Raw genomic sequence first — 21,128 nt, forward strand, 5'->3', positions numbered from 1 at the left:
TATGTTCACCGGTGATATTAGCCTATACTTTTCTTTCCTTATAATGTCCTTATCTGGTTTTGGAATCAGGGTAATACAGGCCTCATAAAATGAGTTTGGAAGGGTGTCCTCCTCTTCAGTTTCTTGGAAGAGATAGAGAAGGATACGTATTCATTTCTTTAATGTTTGATAAAATTCACCACTGAAGCCATCTGGCCCTGGGCTTCTTATTTGTTGCGAGATTTTTTTAAAAAAATTTTATTGACATAGAGTTGATTTACAATGTTGTGTTAGTTTTAGGTGTACAGCAAAGTGAATCAGTTATATCCACTCTTTTTTTTTTTTGATTCTTTTCCCATATAGGCCATTACAGAGTATTGAGTAGAGTTCCCTGTGCTATACAGCAGGTTCTTATTAGTTACCTATTTTATATATGGTAGTGTGTATATGTCAATCCCAGTCTCCCAATTTATCCCTCCTGCCCCTTATCCCCTGGTAAATATAAGTTGGTTTTCTACATCTGTGACTCTACTTCCATTTTGTAAATAAGTTCATTTGAACCCTTTTTATTAGATTCCACATATAAGTGATATCATATGATGTTTGTCTTTCTGCGTCTGACTTACTTCACTCAATATGACAATCTCTAGGTCCATCCATGTTACTGTAAATGGCATTATTTTGTTCTTTTTTATGTCTGAGTAATATTCCATTTTATATATGTACCACATCCTCTTTATCCATTCCTCTGTTGATGGACATTTAGATTGCTTAGATGTCCTGGCTATTGTAAATAGTGCTGCAATGAACATTGGGGTGCATGTATCTTTTCAAATTATGGGTTTCTCTGGGTATATGCACAGGAGTGGAATTGCTAGGTCATATGGTGGTTCTATTTTTAGTTTTTTAGGGCACCTCCATACTGTTCTCCATAGTGGCTACCCCAATTTACATTCCCATCAACAGTATAGGAGGGTTCCCTTTTCTCCACCCCCTCTCCAGCATTTACTGTTTGTAGATTTTTTGGTGATGGCCATTCTGACCGGTGTGAGGTGATACCTCATTGTAGTTTTGATTTGCATTTCTCTAATAATTAGTGATGTTGAGCATCTTTTCATGTACTATTTGGCCATCTGTATGTCTTCTTTGGAGAAATGTCTATTTAGATCTTATGCCCATTTTTTGTATGGAAACACAAAAGACCCCAAATAACCAAAGCAATCTTGAGAAAGAAAAATGGAGCTGAGGAATCACTCCCTGACTTCAGACTATACTACAAAGCTACAGTCATCAAAACAGTATGGTACTGGCACAAAAACAGAAATATAGATCAATGGAACAGCATAGAAAGCCCAGAGATAAACCCATGCACCTATGGTCACCTAATCTATGACAAAGGTGGCAAGAATATATAATGGGGAAAAAGACAGTCTCTTTAATAAGTGGTGCTGGGAAAACTGGACAGCTACATGTAAAAGAATGAAATTAGAACACTCCTTAACACCATACACAAAAATAAACTCAAAATGGATTAAAGACCTAAATGTAAGGCCGGGCACTATAAAACTCTTAGAGGAAAACTTTGGCAGAACACTCCTTGAAATAGCAGCAAGATCTTTTTTCATTCACCAACTAGAGTAATGGAAATAAAAACAAAAATAAACAAATGAGATCTAATTAAAATTAAAAGCTTTTGCACAGAAAAAGAAACTGTAAAGAAAACAAAAAGACAACCATCAGAATGGGAGAAAATATTTGCAAATGAAGCAACTGACAAGGGATTAATCTCCAAAATATACAAGCAGCTCATGCAGTTCAATATCAAAAAAAAAAAAACCCGATCAAAAAATGCTGGGAGATTTTTGATTACTGAGTCGATCTTTTTACTCACTCTTGGTCTGTTCATATTTTCTATTTCTTCATGATTCAATCTTGGTAGTTTGTATGTTTCTAGGAATTTACCCATTTCTTCTTGGTTATATCATTTGTTGGCATATAATTGTTCATAGCAGTCTCTTAAGATCCTTTGTATTGATAGTTCTGTGGTATCAGCTGTAATGTCCCCTCTTTCATTTCTGACTTTATTTGAGTCTTCACTGTTTTTCTTGGCTAGTCTTATTAGCAGCTTTACAATTTTGTTTATCTTTTCAAAAAGCAGCTCTTAGTTTCATTGATCTTTTCTATTGTTTTCTGTTCTCTATTTCATTTATTTCTGTTCTGATCTTTGCTCTTTTCTTCCTTCTGCTAACTTGGGCTTAGTTCTTTTTCTACCTCCTTGAAGTATAAAATTAGGCTATTTGAGAATCTTTCTTGTTTCTTAATGTAGGTGTTTATCGCTATGCGTGGGTTTATTTCTGGGCTTTCTGTTCTGTTCCATTGATCTATATTTCTGTTTTTGTGCCACTGCCATACTGTTTTGATGACTGTAGCTTTGTAGTATAATCTGAAATCAGGCAACCTGATTTCTCCAGCTCTGTTCTACTTTCTCAAGATTGTTTTGGTTCTTTAGGGTCTTTTGTATTTCTTTTTTTTTTTTTTGCGGTACACGGGCCTCTCACTGTTGTGGCCTCTCCCGTTGCGGAGCACAGGCTCCAGACGTGCAGGCTCAGCGGCCATGGCTCACGGGCCCAGCCGCTCTGCGGCATGTGGGATCTTCCCGGACCGGGGCACGAACCCGCCTCCCCTGCATCGGCAGGCAGACTCTCAACCACTGCGCCACCAGGGAAGCCCGTCTTTTGTATTTCTATACAAACTTTTAAATTATGATAGGGACTGTATTGAATCTGTAGATTGCCTTGGGTAGTATGGTCATTTTAACAATATTGATTTTTCCAGTCCAAGAACATGGTATATCTTTCCATTTGTTTGTGTCATCTTCAGTTTCTTTCATCAGTGTCTTATAGTTTTCAGAGTATACGTCTTTTGCCTCCTTAGGTAGACTTATTCTTAGGTATTTTATTCTTTTTTTTTTTTTTTTTTTTTTTCTTTTTGCGGTATGCGGGCCTCTCACTGTTGTGGCCTCTCCCGTTGCGGAGCACAGGCTCCGGATGCGCAGGCCCAGCGGCCATGGCTCACGGGCCCAGCCGCTCCGCGGCATATGGGATCCTCCCAGACCGGGGCACGAACCCGTATCCCCTGCATCGGCAGGTGGACTCTCAACCACTGCGCCACCAGGGAGGCCCAGTATTTTATTCTTTTTGATGTGATGGTAAATGGATTGTTTCCTTTGCCCTTTTGATTTTCTCTTTGACTCTTTTGTTGTTCAGTAGTCCATTATTTAATTTCCACCTATTTGTGAATTTTCCAACTTTCTTCCTCTTGTTGATTTCTAGTTTCATTATGGTCGGAAAAGATACTTGATATGATTCAATCTTTGTAAATTTGTTAAGATTTATTTTGTGACCTAACATATGATCTATCCTGGAGAATATTCCATATGCATTTGAGAAGAATGTTTATTTTGTTGCTATTGGATGATATATTGTGTGTATGTCTGTTAGGTCCATTTTATCTAATGTATAGTTCAAGTCCATTTTTTCTTATAATTTTATCTCTGGATGACCTATCCATTGTTAAAAGAAGGGTAATGCAGACTCCTACTATTATTACATTGCGGTCTATTTCTCCCTTTAGATCTGTTAATATTTGCTTAATATATTTAGGTGCTCTGATATTGGGTGTATGTATTTACAACTGTTAATAGCCTCTTGATGAATCAGCTTCTTTGTCGTTAAATAATAACCTTCTTTTTCTCTTCCTACAGTTTTTGACTTAAAGTATGTCTTGTCTAATAATAAGTATAGCTACCCATGCTCTCTTTTGGTTTCCATTTGCACGGTATCTTTTTTTCCATCACTTCAATTTGAGCCTATGTGTGGCCTTAAAACTGATATGAGTCTTTTATAGACATCATATAGTTGGGTCTTGGTTTTTATCTATTCAGTCACTTTACATCTTTTCATTGGAGAATTTAATCCACTTATATATGAAGTAATTATTGATAGATAAGGATTTACTACTGCCATCTTATTAATTGTTTTCTGGCTGTTCTGTAGTTCCTTTGTTTCTTTCTTCCTCTCTTGGTCTCTTCCTTTGCGATATGATAATTTACTGTAGTATTATACTTTGAATCCTTTCTCTTTATCTTTTGTACATCTGCTAGAGATTTTTGCTTTGTGGTTATGAGGCATACATAAAACATGTTATAGTTATAACAGTCTATTTTAAGTTTACAACAACTTAACTTCTATCACGTATAAAAACTCAACTGTTTTACTCCCTCCCCCCACAAGCATTTTATGTTCTTTATTTCACAATTTACATATTTTAATATTGTGTATTCATTAATAAATATTATAGCTGTGGTTTTAATACTTTGTCTTTTAACCTTTATACTAGAGTTAAGTAATTTATATACCATCATTACAGAATTAGAGTATTCTGAATTTGACTATATACTTACCCTTACCAGTGAGTTTTATATTTTCACATTTTTAAGTTACTAATTAGCTTCCTTTCATTTCAGCTTGAAGAACTCCCTTTAGCATTTCTTGTAAGGCAGGTCTAGTAACGAACTCCCTCAGCTTTTGTGTGTTTGGGAAATTCTTTATTTCTCCCTCATTTCTGAAGGATAGCTTCAATACAGGTAATGTATTCATGGTTGGCAGGTTATTTTTTTCTTTCAGCACGTTGATTATATTATTCCACTCTCACCTGATCTATAAGGTTTCTGCTGAAAAATCCACTGATAAACTTTTGGGGTTCCCTTGTATGGGAGGAATTTTTTCTCAGGATAGTTGTATAAATCTCTACAGACTGAGTAACACATGAAAGAAAACAGAAACTGGTGTGGTATGTTTCCTCCTACTGCCGTTTCTCTGGCCAACTTACTTATCCACTTGCTGAAGCATCTACCTAGTCTTCAGGGTCCACTCCATGGAAATTTGTTTTAACAACATATTATAAATTATGCATATTGGAGTAGCTGCTGTCTGAAGGAAAAAAAAAAGTTCCATTGGCAGTTAGGAAAAGCAATTTCTGATTCCCAGATTGAATATCTCTGGTTATTTCCTTTGTCCTGATATCTACTTTGAATAGTATAATACCTTCTGTCAGTCCTGGTCATTAGATGTTGGGCTACTGAGTGTTCTCATTTATATCTTTGATAGCCAGTAATTCTTTAGTATTATTTCATCTTATAAGTAAACATTAAGCTCTGAGTGTCAGCCACTGAAAGCAAGCTCCTAAACATAGCCATTGTCTTCAAGGATTTCACTTTCTAGAGGGAAAATAGACATAAAGTGAACTGAAATGTAACGTGTAAGCATTGTAAGAGTGGTGTGACCACAGAGCAGGTATCACCCCACCCTTGAGAGGCATGTGCCTGTGTTTCTAACATGCTAGTAGTTTTATCGCTTTTAAAATATTTATTTTGGGATTCACAGTTGATGTTCGTTTTATAAGTTTGCTGGGTTGTGTTAACTGTGATTAGTTAATGTTTTCAGGGAGAGATGCTATTTCACTTCCATTTTATCCCAAACAAAACATTAATAAGCTATTTTATCAAGAATGGCAGCAAGATTTTTTGAGGGCTTATTAGGTGCAGGTTGCTGAGCTCTGAGTTGAGGACATGCATAGTGATAAAGCACAGTTCCTTGTTTGCAAAAGTGAGGTCTTTTTGGGGAAGTAACGTTTAGAGAGAGAACAAATACAGAACAGCAGTAACTTAAATTTCTGCACAGCACTACTGTTTTTAATGCACCTTCATATTTATTCTTAGTGATAACCATGTAAGGCAAGTTATTGTAAACACTTTATGGATAAGAAAATTTACTGGCTTTCCCACAATTACACAATAAATCTGTGATAGATAGCACTCAAAGTCACCTGACTTTAATCTACAGCACTTCCTGCCTTGACATAATAAGAACTGAGTAGTTCATGTGGAAATCAGAGAACAAGGTCTCACGAGCCCTGTCCAGACACTAAAGAGTGTTTCAGGATCTGGTGTGCAGCGAAAAAGTGGAGTCTGGGCTGGGCCAATACCAAATGCTGAGCGAAGAGCAGAAAACCAAAAGTCTGAGTTGAGAAAAGCCCAAGAAGCAGGATCCAAAGGGAAATCTGAGGCAAGAGCTGGTAGGGACTTTGTGAAGAAACAAGGTAGGAGACCAGGGAATTTGTGAGGGTAGCTGTCAGCCCAGCTCAATTGCAAAGCCCCTTTGGAAGACTGAGTTCCTTCCCTGCTGGTCTTAAAGGCATATAGCATTCTGAACCTAAATTTTAAAAGGTATAGGAAAGTGTAAAGATGTTTACTGGTATTTTGCCTGGATTACACAGTCAATTGTTAAGGTTGATGTAAGGCTGGCCCTATTTCATGTATTTTTTATTTCCAAGGTATATATTTTAGAATATTACTTTTTGAACTTTGTACATTGATGAAATGTTCTCTATCTGCCACATTTCAATGCTCAGTAGCCACATGTGGCCAGTTGGTTACCATATTGTACAGAATGGTAAATATGGATGCTTTTTTCAAAAAAGTACTTCTAAAGTAATACATGCACATGTAAAAATACTCAAAGTGTTCAGAAAGTAAAAAAAGAAAAGTGAAAGTACCTTCCCCTGCCTTCCTCTCTACCTCTGTCCTTTCTCCAATGGTATCCACTATTAAAACTTTCTTTTGTGTCCTTTTAGGAAAAGAAAAGTGTGTCCTTCAAAATTTTATACGTATATGCTCTTTTTTTACATTACAAAAGTTGATTATACTAGGTTTGCTATTTTACATCTTTTTAAAAAATTATTATTAAAACTCTGTCTTGGAGATCTTGATGCAATAATATATTTAGCTCTAACTCTGTGTTTTAAAGTTTATCTAATGTTCCCTTGTTTGAAAATGGGATTTGTCAGTTCCCTATTCTGGACTTTTACCTTGTTTCCAGGTTTTTTTGTTTGTTTGTTTTTTTGTTTTCTATTCAAACAGTGCTATGATATATACAGCCATTGTGTTGTATGTTTGTAGGGAAGATTCCTAGCAGTGCAATTGCTGGATCAACAGATAAGAACACAGCCTCTTAAGGAGGACTCCTGAATGGGCCTCCATGACAAGTACTGTTCTAAGCAAGGAGGAAGTTTAGAATCTAGGGCAAGGGTAGGGCATAAACAATAGAGACTGGAAGAGAAGGGAACCAGAGATAAAACAGAAACTCTTGACTGTGAGACAAGATGATAAATATTTGTATCAATAGTCTTAAGGGTGGCTTTTAAGTTTAATCAGTGCAGTCCGTCCTAGGAGTATTTAAGAAAAAAGTTTTAAGTGTCAATGTATTTTATTGCAACAATAAAAGTGTGTATTATTTTTATAACTGCAATTGTGTTCAGTTTTATTATAAAGATGTTGCATGTTTATTACATATAGTTTGGAAAAATGCAAGAAAGTGTAAAGCAGAAAACAAATTTCATCCATACGCAGAGGAAACCAGTGTCAAATATTTTAATCACTTATTTCTGTATATATATTAGTTTTTACATGTTCGAGATTGTATTGTATATACATGTGTTTATGTCCAAATTTCCTTTTGCTTATCATCTTTATCTTACTGATTTTATTTTCTTTCATTATTCTTTGCCTGCTTTTTTCTTTCTTTTTTTAGGTAATAGAAATCTAACATTGTTTTGGAATGAACTTGGATACCTGAATAATAAGGACATGGAGAAATCTTCAGATTCTATTCAATATCAAAGAAGACAGGCCATGGCCATCCCATTCATTATTCAGTGTGGTGAGTGTTAAATTTCATTCCAATTAGCAAACTTTTAGTGAGAGCCTAATATGCAAGTTGTTGTGTTAAAAAATAGGGCATGAGGAAGACAAAGGTGGGTAAGACAGGGTTTTTGCTTCCAAGGAGATTAGGGTCTAGGAGAAAGGTTAAGATGAGTATGAAAATAATTGTAATAGAGGTGAAAATAGTGTAAATGATGTAAAAGAAGCCTAAATTTGTTTGAGGGTTCAAAGAAAGGGAAGAGGAGGAGATTAAAGCAAGGCTTCATGACAGAGGTAGCTTTGCCATGGTCTTTAAAGTAGACTTTTGAAGGGCAGAGATGTAGCTGGAAATCTGTGTTAATATCAGGTGTATACTTCAGCTAATATTTTTGTGGTGGATAATAGAAAGTCATTTTTTTTTATTTTTAATACTTAACACTATGTTAAATAAGAGTAGGTACTTAGTAATTGACTACTGACTGAACGAATGATGAATAAATAATAGAAGAGAAAACTGTTAAGTTGAGTAAACATGCTAAATGGCCTTGAATGCCAGGTTAAGGAGTTTTTACTTTAATAAGCAATGGAGAGGCACCAGAAGTTTTTCAGAAGGAGAGTGATATCATTGAAGCACTGAACACTTATTACGTGTCTCTACTGTCTGCAGGGAATCGGCCATTCAGTGGGGAAGGCAGTCAAGCAAACAAAATATCACCCTGTAGCTATTTACACAGGGCCAAGGGAACACCTCCCCAACCTTGAGCCTGGGGTGGTCCAAAGAGGACCTGACTGGTTAGATGTCACTTGTAGTAAGGTTGCTCTGGCAGCTTAGTGCAGTATGATTTGGAGGAGGGCTAGAGCAGAGGTTGGGTCAGACCTCTGACGAGACTACTGACATAATCCAGGATCCAGGTGAGAAATTGTAAATGTCTGAATAAAGGCATGGCAGTGAGATTTAAGAGGAACACAAATGACAGACAGATGCTTAGAAGGTATAACTGAGGAAATTGATGACTATATGCAACAGCCTATTGGATGATAATATTACTGGCTAAAAATGACAGTGTTTTTGACATGTGCAAGGTACTGCCAGAATCCAATCTCCAGTACCTGAGAGCTGTGTGAAATTGGGCAAATTCCTTAACTTCTCTAAGCCTCAGTTTTCTTATTTATAAAATGAGGTTAGTATTTGTAGTTACATCATGAAGTTTTGTGAAAATACAATTAATTCACACATGTAAAGTTTAGTAGGTGCTTGGGATAGTGTACTAGGGTTTTCCAGAGAAAGAGAACCAATAGGATAGATAGATTTATGGACGGATGGATGGATAGTTAGATAGATATTAATTATAGGAAATTGGCTCACATGATTAAGGAGGCTGACAACTCCCAAGATCTGTAGTCAGCAAGCTGAAGACCTAGAAGAGCCATTGGTTTAATTCCAGTTTGAGTCTTAAGGCCTGAGAACCAGGAGACCTGATGATGTAGTTCCAGTCTAAATGTTGACAGGCTCAATACCCAGGAAGAGCCAATGTTTTAGTTCTAGTCTGAAGGCAGGAAAAAACTGATGTCTCACTTCAAGACTGTCAGAGGTTTCTTCTTACTTGCAAGAGTGTCAGCTTTTTTTTTTTTTTCCTCTATTCAGGCCTTCAACTGATTTGTTGAGGCCCACCCATATTAGGGAAGACAGTGTGCTTTACTCATTCTACCAGCTCAAATGTTAATCTCATCCAAAACACCCTCACAGATACACTCAGAATAATGTTTGACCAAATATCCAGACACCCCTTGGCCCCATCAAATTGACACATAAAAGTAACCATCACAGATAATACCTAGCAGTGTTGGCTTTTATCATTGTTATTATATCATATAATCCTCAGGAGCCCTTTTAGGTAAGTAGTAATATTAATCTCTTTTTACAGATAATGATACTGAAACATAGCGCAGTAATTTTTCTGAGATAATAGAGATAGTCATTGTGGAGCTATTCAGATTCTTTTTTTCTTTTTTGCAATCAAATTTTTAATAACAAAAATACTATATTTTAATATGGTGAGATACATTTGGCTAAGTACAGATTTTAAAAAACAAAAATGTCTAGCCCAACAGTACAACCATACAGCTTTGTACAGAACATTCCATAGATCAACAGAAAATACATTTGAGCACAAAAATAAAAAATATTTAAAGAGAATCTCTAAGCAGCATTTTATTTCTTCAAAACAGACATATAGTACTGATTAAATATCTATAAATGCTTTTCCTTTACAAAAATACATATATTCTTAATAGACTAAGTCATTAACAATGACCTGGTAATCTTTCACTTCAATTTGAATGATTTATAAGCTAAATCTTACAACTACAGAAAGGTTTTTATTTGTATGTTAAGATGTTACCACTTTTGACCAAAAAGAAAAAGCTTAAAATATTTTACATTTCAAAGGAAAATTAGCAACATAACTGTACAATATAGTCTATGATGGTTTTATTTAATGTGAAGGCTACCCTATTAAAAACTGGTGCTTGCTGTTGTGTTGCCAAATGCAGTGAGATGTAGGTATTGGTTGTGGGAATTACAAAAATGAGTGAGTTTGCCATAACTTTAATTTTCCGGGCTATTCAGATTCTTAACCACTGTGCAAACTGCCTCCATCTTATATGAGCAGAGGGAAGTATTTACCCAAGAGCCATTAACAGTGGGTCTGGAGGGAGCTTAGGATTAAAGTGAGGAATAGCCTGGGGAGAATAGAGTGCCTTAGTCCTAAAAACCAGGAGGGACTGAAAGGGAGAAAGGGATAAAGAAGTCAAAACTGTAGACTGGAGAGTAGGATAAGACCTATAAAAAACAAAAATGCAGAGCAAGGAACTATGTGTAAATGGTAGAGAGAGCTTGATTTGCCTTGTTATGTTAGTCATGTGGTTGGAGATGAACAGTGGTATTGTTGGCAGATAGATAATAGGTCAGAAAAAATGGGAGAGTCAGGTCACTGGAAGTCTTCATATGGTTTGAGAAGAGGTAAAGAGGGACCTATTAAGATTCTTCTGGCTTAAACTAGTAGCAACCAACTGGAAAGAACTTAAGCAATAATGGTGATAATAATAATAACAGCAGCAACAATAATAATTTATTGATGGTGTCCTAGGGTAGCTCATAGAATCCTGAACTATTTGTGCCATCAAATATAATGGTATATGATCAAGGATTCACTTGTCTTTGGATTGAAATACCTCATACTTTCGGTATATGCAACCTGACATCTTACTATGTTAGATTCACTTCTGATTGTGGTCTTTCTTGTATGTATGTGGTTTTGTTTTTATTATTTTAGATCTTTGCCTTAAATGGAGAGTCTTGCCTCCCTCTACTAATTATCAGGAAAAAGAAAATTTTGACTTCTGGATTTGTGCTAATAACACTAACCTCTTGGAATACAGGTAGTTTTTGATAGTTTTCTAAAATTCTTTATTCATTTTTAATTCCTAAAATATATATGTGTGAAACTGGATACACAGATAATTTTTAGCTTAGTAGCTGTCATCTCTTCTAACTCTTTCTAGCCCCTTGCCACCTCTGGAAGGATATTTCGTTAGTGCTCTTTTCCATCAAGTTAAGAGAGTCCTGGGTGTAACTTTTTGTCAGCATTTGGTGTGCAGCTCTGTGCTTCCACTGGCAGGAGACCTACCCTGGTGTTTAAGAGTTCTGCCTTCCAGTTCATTTACACGCAATGTACAATCTTATCCTGCAGGAGTCTTATCTAGAGGGTGTCTCTAGAGGCACTAAACTGTTAGACTATGTGCTTTTCCTGTTTGAGTCATATATTGATTTCATTGCTTTGTGCTTTTGGAGGAAGAAGTTCAGACTAAAACAGGAAAAAAAAACCAATTAAATATTGATGAATGTCAATGTTACTACAAGCCCTTTTTGACTTACTTCTTTTCCTTGTGGGCAAAAGAGTTAATACTCCCCTTTAACAAAGGCACCCTTAAGTGAAGCATCGCTTTTCCATGGAGTTTATTCTAAGTACTTTGACCTGGATAAGTGGATCAATATTGCTAATACAGACATTAGGGTAATAACTCTTGTTTATTTTTATCCAGCCCTGAATTTTAAAAAAAGACCGACTGAATAAAAATTAGAAAGAAGAAAGCATTTAGAAACTGCTACTAAAACCCCTTCCACCTGGAGTCTCCAGGTTAATCATATTTAGAGGCTAACGAAAAATGTCAGAGGTGACAGGGGCTCTTAGATTTCACATGGCCCAAGGTGTTTTTCAGTCTCCCTTTCTTGGTTTGCAGCAGAACCTTTTTTTTTTTCTCCCCCAAATAAAATTTGTCTCTGACCTCAAGTATATAAAACAGATAACAACAGAACTGTCCTGATTGAATTGGAGGTTGAGAATCTGGGGGCCAGAGGTATCCACTTCTCAGTTCTGTCCCTACTCTCTCTAAAAAGCTTAGAGCTCCAGGGAGCATGATTATAAAACAGTGATATAGTCTCACTTCTCCATTTTAGAGAAATGGAAATTGAAGCCCAAAATGGGGGGTGAAAAGCCTGTTCATGAAGCCGCTGGCCCAGGTCTTCTAACGCCCAACCTGATTCTAGTCCTAACTTGTAACTTAAATATCTCCCAAATAGGAACACAGTGGTGGCTCATTTTCAATATTAAGAATAGGTAGTGTTTTCATTGTCATTGTCATGATTTTCACCCAAGTGTTGTTTAAGAGAAGTTTTGTTGTTGTTTTGGTTTTGATTTTTAAATTTCTGCGTGGAAAGCCTTGTGCTAGGAAATGTAAGTAAAATTGGTCCAAGCCCGCAACTGTCAAAAAAAAAAAAAGTTAATAATATTGATCACTTTCTGTGAGCTCAGAACTTTCGTACAGTGTAGGATAGTGTTTAGAGTTCAGACTCTGGGTCCAGACTGCCTGGGTTTGACTCCTGGCTTCATTAGCCTCTTAAGCCTTGGACAAATGATATAACCTCTCTTTAACTCATCTTCCCATCACCTAGGATGGAGTGTAATAATAGTACCTTCTGCATGTTTTCTAGGTCCAACTGAGCCCCTTTTAAGGACAGTCTAAGTCCCTGGTCACTGGTCACTGGGGGCCCCTTGGTAACAAGCCATGAGAATTTAGATTCCTCCCCACATTCTAACCATATACCCATTACTTCTCACCCCAGTCTTAGGCCTTCTCGGACCCACAGAACTGGGAATCTATCCTCTGTAGCTTCCCTTTTCTCAAACTTACAATTGTCCTTGAATTGGCATGGTTTCCCCCTCTTCTCCTTGAAAAGTGATGATGCCATCACAGAACGTTATAAAATTAGTTTCAGAACTGTATTAATTCTCTTTTACACATCAAAACACTGCCACTTGTGATGACAGGCAAGATAAATTTGCCATGTTGGCAGAAAACTGATGGACCTTAAAAGCAAAAAATCTTATATTTATAATTTCTTAAGTCCTTGATTCTTTAAATATACTGACATAATTTTGACCATCTGTATTTCATTTCCACTGAAAAGATTAGGACAAAAAATATGCTTAAAGTGATAGCAAGAGATTTAGAAATGGGAGCTGTAGAGAAAAACTCCTGATTATAAGGGCAGTTTCTTGAGAGCTGGCACTTCCTTTATGGGAGATCGTTAACAGTGATGCAGATGAAGATTCCCAAGGGAAGAGGAGTTGATCTGATGACCTCACTCAGTCCTCTGATTCAGTATGTTTGGATGGACTGTGCATAATTTGAGACTAAGCCATGAATTAGCAAAACCCTGATACATATGTGTTATTGGATTTGGATAGAATCACATAAAATAAGTGTGTTAAAGTGATGAGACATGAAATATAGTTATTTATTAGGCAACATTTGATGAGTGGAAGGACAGAGTAATGGGGCGAAAAGTGGCATCGTCTGTATTTACAGAAAATACGGTTTATTGTCAGCAGTTAATTGCCAATTGTCCTCAGGGTTAATGCCACTGAATAGCATTTGAGTGAACAATGTCCGTGTAACCAGAACTGGGGCAGGAAACATAATAATAGCTCTCTCTTACATAGCAATTACACATTATGTCATTTCTTCTTTACAATAATCACGTGAGCTTTCTCCATTTCTCAGAGGAGAAAACAGTGAGGCTAAGGGAGGTCCAGTGACTTGTCCAGGATTCCTCCCTAAACCTGAAACTTGAAGCCAAGCACTTTGATGCAAAACCTGTACTCCTTCTGCCTTACTACATCACGGACTCTCCGAAGGGATCCTTATCTCAGGAAGCCTAATTCCAGACAAATACTTTTTAGTGACAAAACATATCATTTTACAAATGGTAGTATTTAGAGTTGGTGACCCAGGCAGGGTAAAAAGGAGCCATTCTTTTTCAGACCACCGAAGCCTCTTTTTGTTTTCCACCTTAAGCACAGAGGGAGGCTACACATTTTTGTCACAGTACCCAAGAAATAAATATCAGTGTGCTTCCATTACATTCATTCTGTGCGTTTCTGTGTATTGAAAATAGGGTTCACCAGCAGGGTAAAAATGATGCCTATCATTTGACTAAACCCAAAAGTCTGAATTTTGAAAAGGATGTTAAAAAATATCTGTGGCTTGTATTTCATATTAAAATTTAATTTGTTTCTAAAAATATTTGAGGACAATTGGATGGATTGCATTTTAATAAAATATCTGAGGTTTCTCTTTTCTAAGTAAAAACTTAATGCTGCCACAAGGTTCTTTTCTCAAATGAAATAGAAACCTGTGTAGGCACCACCCCACAGATGTCTTCAAATGAACACTGCAGGTGGTTATATATATATAGGTAGGTGTCCCCTGATTTGTTTACCTACCACCTTTCTTTGAAAAATAACAGTAAAAACAAATACCATATGTGGGTGGAATTAAGTGTTTTTTCACAGTAGTAGTTGAATTTGATTGTAGTCCTCACTCTTCTCTGCTGGTGGGAGCAAGAAAAGTATATGCTGCAGCCTTGAAAAATAGAGGAATATAGTGGGTATGATATGCTTTGCTTTTCCTACACTGTTTCAGGTGGGAGAAGTCCTTTTCTCTATTTTCAACCTCCTCCTCCCTTTCCTAGCTTAATACCCATTTATTTTAGAACATGAACTTCCCCCTCTTTTTGGTCCCTACCAATGATGAAAAATCATTCTTGTGTAAAGCAGGCTCTAAGAATCGACCTCAGCATTTTGTTCCCTCCTCCCACCCCCCCACCATGTCCCCAGCCATGCTCTGAATTGAGGCCTTGTCCAATGGGAATGGAACTTCTTGTCTCTGCCAAGCCTCCATACCAAAGTGAATAAGATGATATCTCAATTTTTCAACAATTTGGCTAGCTCAGCTCCCCAAAACATAGCCATGAAACCAGAAGTAGGAAAAAAAAAAGAGGCCTCAAACCTCTCCAATCATATGTCTCAAAAATCATTAGTATTTTTTGTAACCATAAAGATGGATGCCTTCATGCACAGCCTTTTTATTGCAATTGAAACACAATTCTACTTGACTATGTACAATAATACATGTATTAACCTACTAGTGGTTGGAGACAGCACATCAGTAAGGCTGGGAAACAGAGTGCCCACCAGCAGCAGGTGCACTGACAGCAGCAGGGAGAGGAGGGTGCTAGGGTGCTGCATCAGGTCACTGGGAAGCTTGATGAAGGGCTCCACTACGCAGCTCCGTAACCCCCAAGGTGGTCCCTGAGTACCGCCTCCCATTGCAGTAGTTGCTGGTCTTCACAGTGATTCTGAGTCATCAAACGAAGGATCTCTATGTTTCAGAAGCAGAGTTATTTGGTATCTTTTACAGAGACATAGAGATTTCAATCCCAAATTTTTTTGGAAGAAGAAAACCACTTGGTAGTAATAAGGTAAGCTTCAATTATCTAAAAAACATTTTTGCAAAAGGCCTCATTTCATGATAACGCAGGATAAATGAAGCATTAGTAAATAATGAATATTCTCCCATTCTCATAAATATGTACTACCCTCCACATTTTCCAGTAAGTTCTTTTCCAAGCAAATTGGAGATTTAAGGTCATGTATTACCTAAATTCTCAATATAATGCTCTATTTGAGCAATGCTGCATTTGAGTTTTGGATATAAGCCAGAGAGTTACTCCTGGTAGAAGTAAATAATCTTTTACGGACAGTAAATAGTTTTATATTTCCTCCTGATGTTATCTTTTGTACTTATTGATTGTGAAAAGTTGTCATCAGACACAACGACTACCTTCCATCCCCCTGGGCACTACAAGAACAGTATCACGATCAAAAAATGAGAAAGACAAGCAACTTCGAAAGTCAGTCCAGACATATCAAAATCGACAGGCAGAACCTCATCAACAGGTGAGCTGTTAGTTATTCTTTCCAAAATCTACCCAGAGTCTTGAGCTGTTAATTTTGTGTGTGCAAATTGACTGATGTGGTTTACCCGAGTAAAATATGTAGCCTCTTTTTTTCATCTTTTTTTGTCACCTCCTTTTAATTTTGGATCTAAGGACTGTGCTAGAGGTGATCACAAGTACTCCAGGGGTCCAGAAAGGAAAAGAACTTCTTCAAATAATACTACATTTTGTACGTGATATCAAAGTCCATCTCCACAACAGTGCGTGTGAGGAACAGGGGAATATATTTCCACTCTAGGATGTAGAAGTCAACCAGCGTGTTGAAGGTCACAGGGTCAAGTTTGGGACACTGATCTGTATGACTCCAAAGATTAGGCTCTTTTTATTTCTTTGGGCTTCTTCCCTGGGTTTTTGAGATAAAGAGTTGTTCTTTTAAAATATTAGCCTATTAATACAGCAACTTAAAGTCGTATTTAATTATTAAGAAAATTCAATAAATAAAATATTACTATCAGTAAATGTAGGTAACCATGACAATTGCAAATGAAAAAGTGGCATGCAGAATTTTTCTTTTAATCTCTTAGCTAATAAATTAATTACATCTCTGTTTATAGATTTAGCACCCAACTTCAGCATTTTTTAATTGTGTAGCCTGTCAAGCTCCTCAAATAGGAATTGAGAAGGTCTGCAGCATATGTCCAAATATGTTGACTCCTGTGTAGATGTCAGGAAATAAAATGCTTATTTGAGTAGAAAACTGCCGTCCTGGGTGGGAGTTAAGACATCCAGGCTTACCACCTGATTATTACATGTATTCCTGGATTCTTAGAAGATGAACTTTCTTTTCTATCCCAGCTTCATCTTCTTACCACTCCGACGTTGCTGGGGATCTGCCATGCAGGTCAGCCAGCACCTGTGATCACAGACAACAAAACCTGACCCTCCCTTTTTAGTCTGGAGTCTCAGGGTTTCTTTTGGGAAGATAACTGAGAGTTGTTTAGAAACATATTCTAAGCATTCTTCAATCCCTAAAAGTGGCTCAACTTTTTACAATTCTTAGAGCATCTGGTTGTGTTTTGTTTTGTTATTTTCGGTACGTGGGCCTCACACTGTTGTGGCCTCTACCGTTGCGGAGAACAGGCTCCAGACGCGCAGGCTCAGTGGCCATGGCTCACAGGCCCAGCCTCTCTGTGGCATGTGGGATCCTCCTGGACCGGGGCACGAACCCGTGTCCCCTGCATCGGCAGGCAGACTCTCAACCACTGCGCCACCAGGGAAGCCCTGGTTGTGGTTTTGATAACAGGTCAGATGTAAAAATATCACCACCTGTGGGTTTTTTTTTTTGCGGTACACGGGACTCTCGCTGTCGTGGCCTCTCCCGTTGCGGAGCACAGGCTCCGGATGTGCAGGCTCAGCGGCCATGGCTCACAGGCCCAGCTGCTCCGCGGCACGTGGGATCTTCCCGGACCGGGGCACGAACCCATGTCCCCTGCATCGGCAGGTGGACTCTCAACCACTGCGCCACCAGGGAAGCCCTGTGGTTATTTTTATAAGCAATTAGGTGAAGTCAAATCTTTTCAGTGTGAAATATCTTAATTTGTTTTGTTTCTTATTTTGCTTACCACTTCTTGTAGCTTTGTGAAGGCATTCAGAACATCCTGAATTGATTTTATCTTTATTGTAGTCTCTGGATATTTCTTTTCTTACAGAAGTCAGAGCTGATCCTTGGACAGTGATAGTGCCAATCACTAAGTCTTAACTACTTTGTCTTTGTATGGGATTGGATGTTTTATTCATCATTGAGGTAGAGATTTTGATAGAGGCTGATGGAGTAACAGATCTGGGCCATCTGTTCTACTTATTCTTTCTTTCTTGGTAGTTGATTTTTTCATAAAAAATTTGAGCCAGGTTTATAGATTCAGTCTGCTTTAGATATAAACAAAGAAGTTTTGGCAGGACTTAAATAGAAACATACTCCTACCAGTTGAAAGGACGTTAAGACTCTTCACCATCCTCCCCTACCCCATTTTATGAAAATAATCCTCACATCTTTTTTCTTCTTTCCTTTTTAATTTTTTGGCTGCATCGTTCGGCATGTGGAATCTTAGTTTCCCGACCAGGGATCAAACTCCTGCCCCCTGCAGTGGAAGTGTGGATTCTTAACCACTGGACTACCAGAGAAGTCCCAATCCTTGCATCTTTAACACACTTCCAGCATGCAGGGCCCTTCACTGACCCTGTTTTTGTGGTAGTCAAGGAAAAGTTTGGCTAGGGGTCACCTAACCACGGGCAACCAGTTGATTTTGATGTGGTCATTGAACACACACTTGCCCTTGGGTCTGTCCCATGCTAAGCTTGGTGGGGAATAGAGTGACTCTAACACCAGAATGTAAGCCCTGTGACTGCAAGGCTGGTTTTGGTTTTGTTCATTGTCTGTATTACCAAAAACACTGCCTGGCATGTAGTACGTACTCAACAGATAGTTGTTGAATCACGGGATAAAATATGCCCTCAGATAATACACAGTCCCTTTGAAGACCAAGTCTGACAGCTATTTAAAAGATAGCCACTACTGTAAGACAGTACTAGTTTACTACTTGTCTGATCATAGTGGAAACTGAATTAGAAGTTTATTACAAGGAGATAGTGAGGGCAGCTTCATTCAAAAAAGTTTCATAGAGGAAGTGGCACTTAACTTGTATCTTGAAGCCTATTTAGGGTAAATAAAGGGAAAGTACAGGGCATTATAAGGGAGAAGAACATTATAAATGTAGACTTGGAGATGAGCATGGGCTTGTTCCTTCATAGAACCAATCTTTTAAGTTACATGCTAAACTTATGTATTTTTAAAAATAAAGTCAGCATTTGTGTGACATATTTGTCTTTTAAAAATGGTGTAACTCATTATAAAATATGGTAATTACTGAATAGAGGACCTCTGAAAGGTGACCTCAGTTCCCCTTTCACAAAAATAAATCATGAAAGTACTCAAAAACTAATTAGGTGATAGCTGCCTGATGCCAGAAAAAAGACTCAAAACCATCCAACGTTCAGTGAGAATTTACTTTCTTCCTGACTGCTTTTTAGAAGTGCTGTTAGACTGTGACGTAGGAAGGGTGGGAAAACTATAAAAACAGGACGTTGGTGCCATTCAGGTTCAGGGCAGATGTGATTCAGGTGTAGGGTAGGCACCACTGGAAAATGAGGTAATGGCTAGTATATTACCATGATTCCACTGTCTATTAATGGTGCCCAGTCTCTCAATATCAGGAAATAATGAGCTGCATGCCATGAAATTATGGTTTGCCCACCTCCTGTTCTCTCTTCCTGCCTCCCACTGCCAATGCTCACTTATCCATTGATTAAATCTGGGGAGCAAATATAAAAATGACCTGTATCCGCACACCCTATTTCTTACTGTCTTGCATTTCAGCTTTAGTGGCAGAAGGCATTCTGATCTGGAAAATGAAATGTTGACTTGGTAAATCAAAGACCTTTCTGGATCTTAGATTCTTTGGTTCTGGGTTTTGTGTCATTGACAACCAAAAGGGATAGAATAATGGTAGGAAGGGTAGTATTATGGTACTAGTATCAGAAATCAGCAGCTACAGCCTCTTTTCCACCTCTCATACACCCTATTGGTATGTAGAGTGACGAAAGTCTAAATTTTAGGTGTCCTACCCACAGGGTGCCCTAGTTACAAAATATTCACAGTGATTCAGAAAACTTTTCTGGTAGAAGAGGTACCTCAATGATTAGATCTTGTCCTCTAGGAGAAAATGAAATAGCTAGGCCCAAAGCTGTCATTTCCACAGATGGTATCATATTTAATCCCCACAACATTACAGCTAATTATATCAATTATAGCATCAGAAGGGGAGTGAATTTCAGAGAAGTTCGATAACTTGAATCAGTCAAACATCTTTAAATGGTGAAGTTGGACTTTGTTTCCTTTTTGCCTAATTCCAGCACCGATCTGCTCACAGTATCATATGATAAATACAGACAAAAAGGATATGAGAACATTGACAAAGGTAACAAACTGATATAATGCAAATCATGTTTGTTAAGGGAAATGTGTAAGTTCAGTAAACCTAATAAGAGGGCTCAAATCCAAGATGTAATTGATAAGCTGTGTCAGCAAGCCAAGGGCTCTTTATAAATTGTGCTTCTGGAACAGCCCATTCTTTTTCTCCTTTCTGAATAGATGAATTCCTAACTCCACGTTTCCCCTCATCCTTCTATATCGAGTGACAAGTGCCACCTGCTGGCCAAGCAATGAAGCATTTTCATTTTCATCATCTCTCGTGATTGTTTAGCTACTAATTGGCCTATCATCTAGATAATTGTTATTCTGTTTTTCAGTAAGCCTAGACAATAATTTTCAAACCATAAGGTAGAGTTACAGAGTCAAGTCCTCTGCATTTGAGGACTTTCCAGTCCTCAATTTTGCCCCTTTCTCAGTTTTAACTCACAATTTACAGTCTCTTCTACCTTCTGTTGTACGACAGGACAACTATGTCATAATCAAACACACGGAATATAGTTTTAGGTCATTTCATTCAGGGATTTTTGGTATCACTTCAAATCCACTTAATGTCTTCAAATCATTATAAGGCAGATGATAACGTGATTCCCTGAATGAAGCCTGCTCTATATTTACCCATTTGTACATAAGTATAGTTAATGGGTAGTATATTTATATAATCAATATGTTTGTGCAAATGTGCTGTATTGCTTATATATTCTCTAGGTCTTTCTGGGTTCATCTTTTCTGATTCATGTTTATTTCTCACCTGGAGCCATAGTTCAGGCTCTCTCTAATCTGACACTACTCCTTTTTTGGCCTGAGTTTCTTCCCTTCTGCAGCATTCTCCCACTGAGCTGCCCCACGTTCCTTATCTGCTTTCTCCACTTCCGTGCAGCTGAGTGTCTTCGTTCCGCCATTTTTTCTGAAGGGACCTCTGCCCCTTCCCTAGTCCTTCAAGATCCAAAACTAATGTCATTGCTGTATGAAGTCTTCTCTCA

General features: G+C 37.7%; 1 protein-coding gene across 1 annotated transcript in view; it reads left to right on the plus strand.

Moving 5' to 3' along the window:
• MORC1 (MORC family CW-type zinc finger 1) overlaps positions 1–21,128 on the plus strand; it is a gene marked incomplete at its 3' end in the record, with an annotated part of 191,442 nt that overhangs the window by 90,371 nt on the left and 79,943 nt on the right. Inside the window, exons 15-17 of the mRNA XM_082626190.1 lie at positions 7,629–7,757; positions 11,074–11,179; positions 15,963–16,112. Of these exons, the coding sequence (XP_082482316.1) occupies positions 7,629–7,757; positions 11,074–11,179; positions 15,963–16,112 (385 nt within the window). The remainder of the gene's footprint in view (positions 1–7,628; positions 7,758–11,073; positions 11,180–15,962; positions 16,113–21,128) is intronic.

Source organism: Mesoplodon mirus (assembly GCF_964341445.2).
Source record: "Mesoplodon mirus genome assembly, chromosome: 6".
In the NCBI taxonomy this organism is placed as follows: Eukaryota; Metazoa; Chordata; class Mammalia; order Artiodactyla; family Ziphiidae; genus Mesoplodon; species Mesoplodon mirus.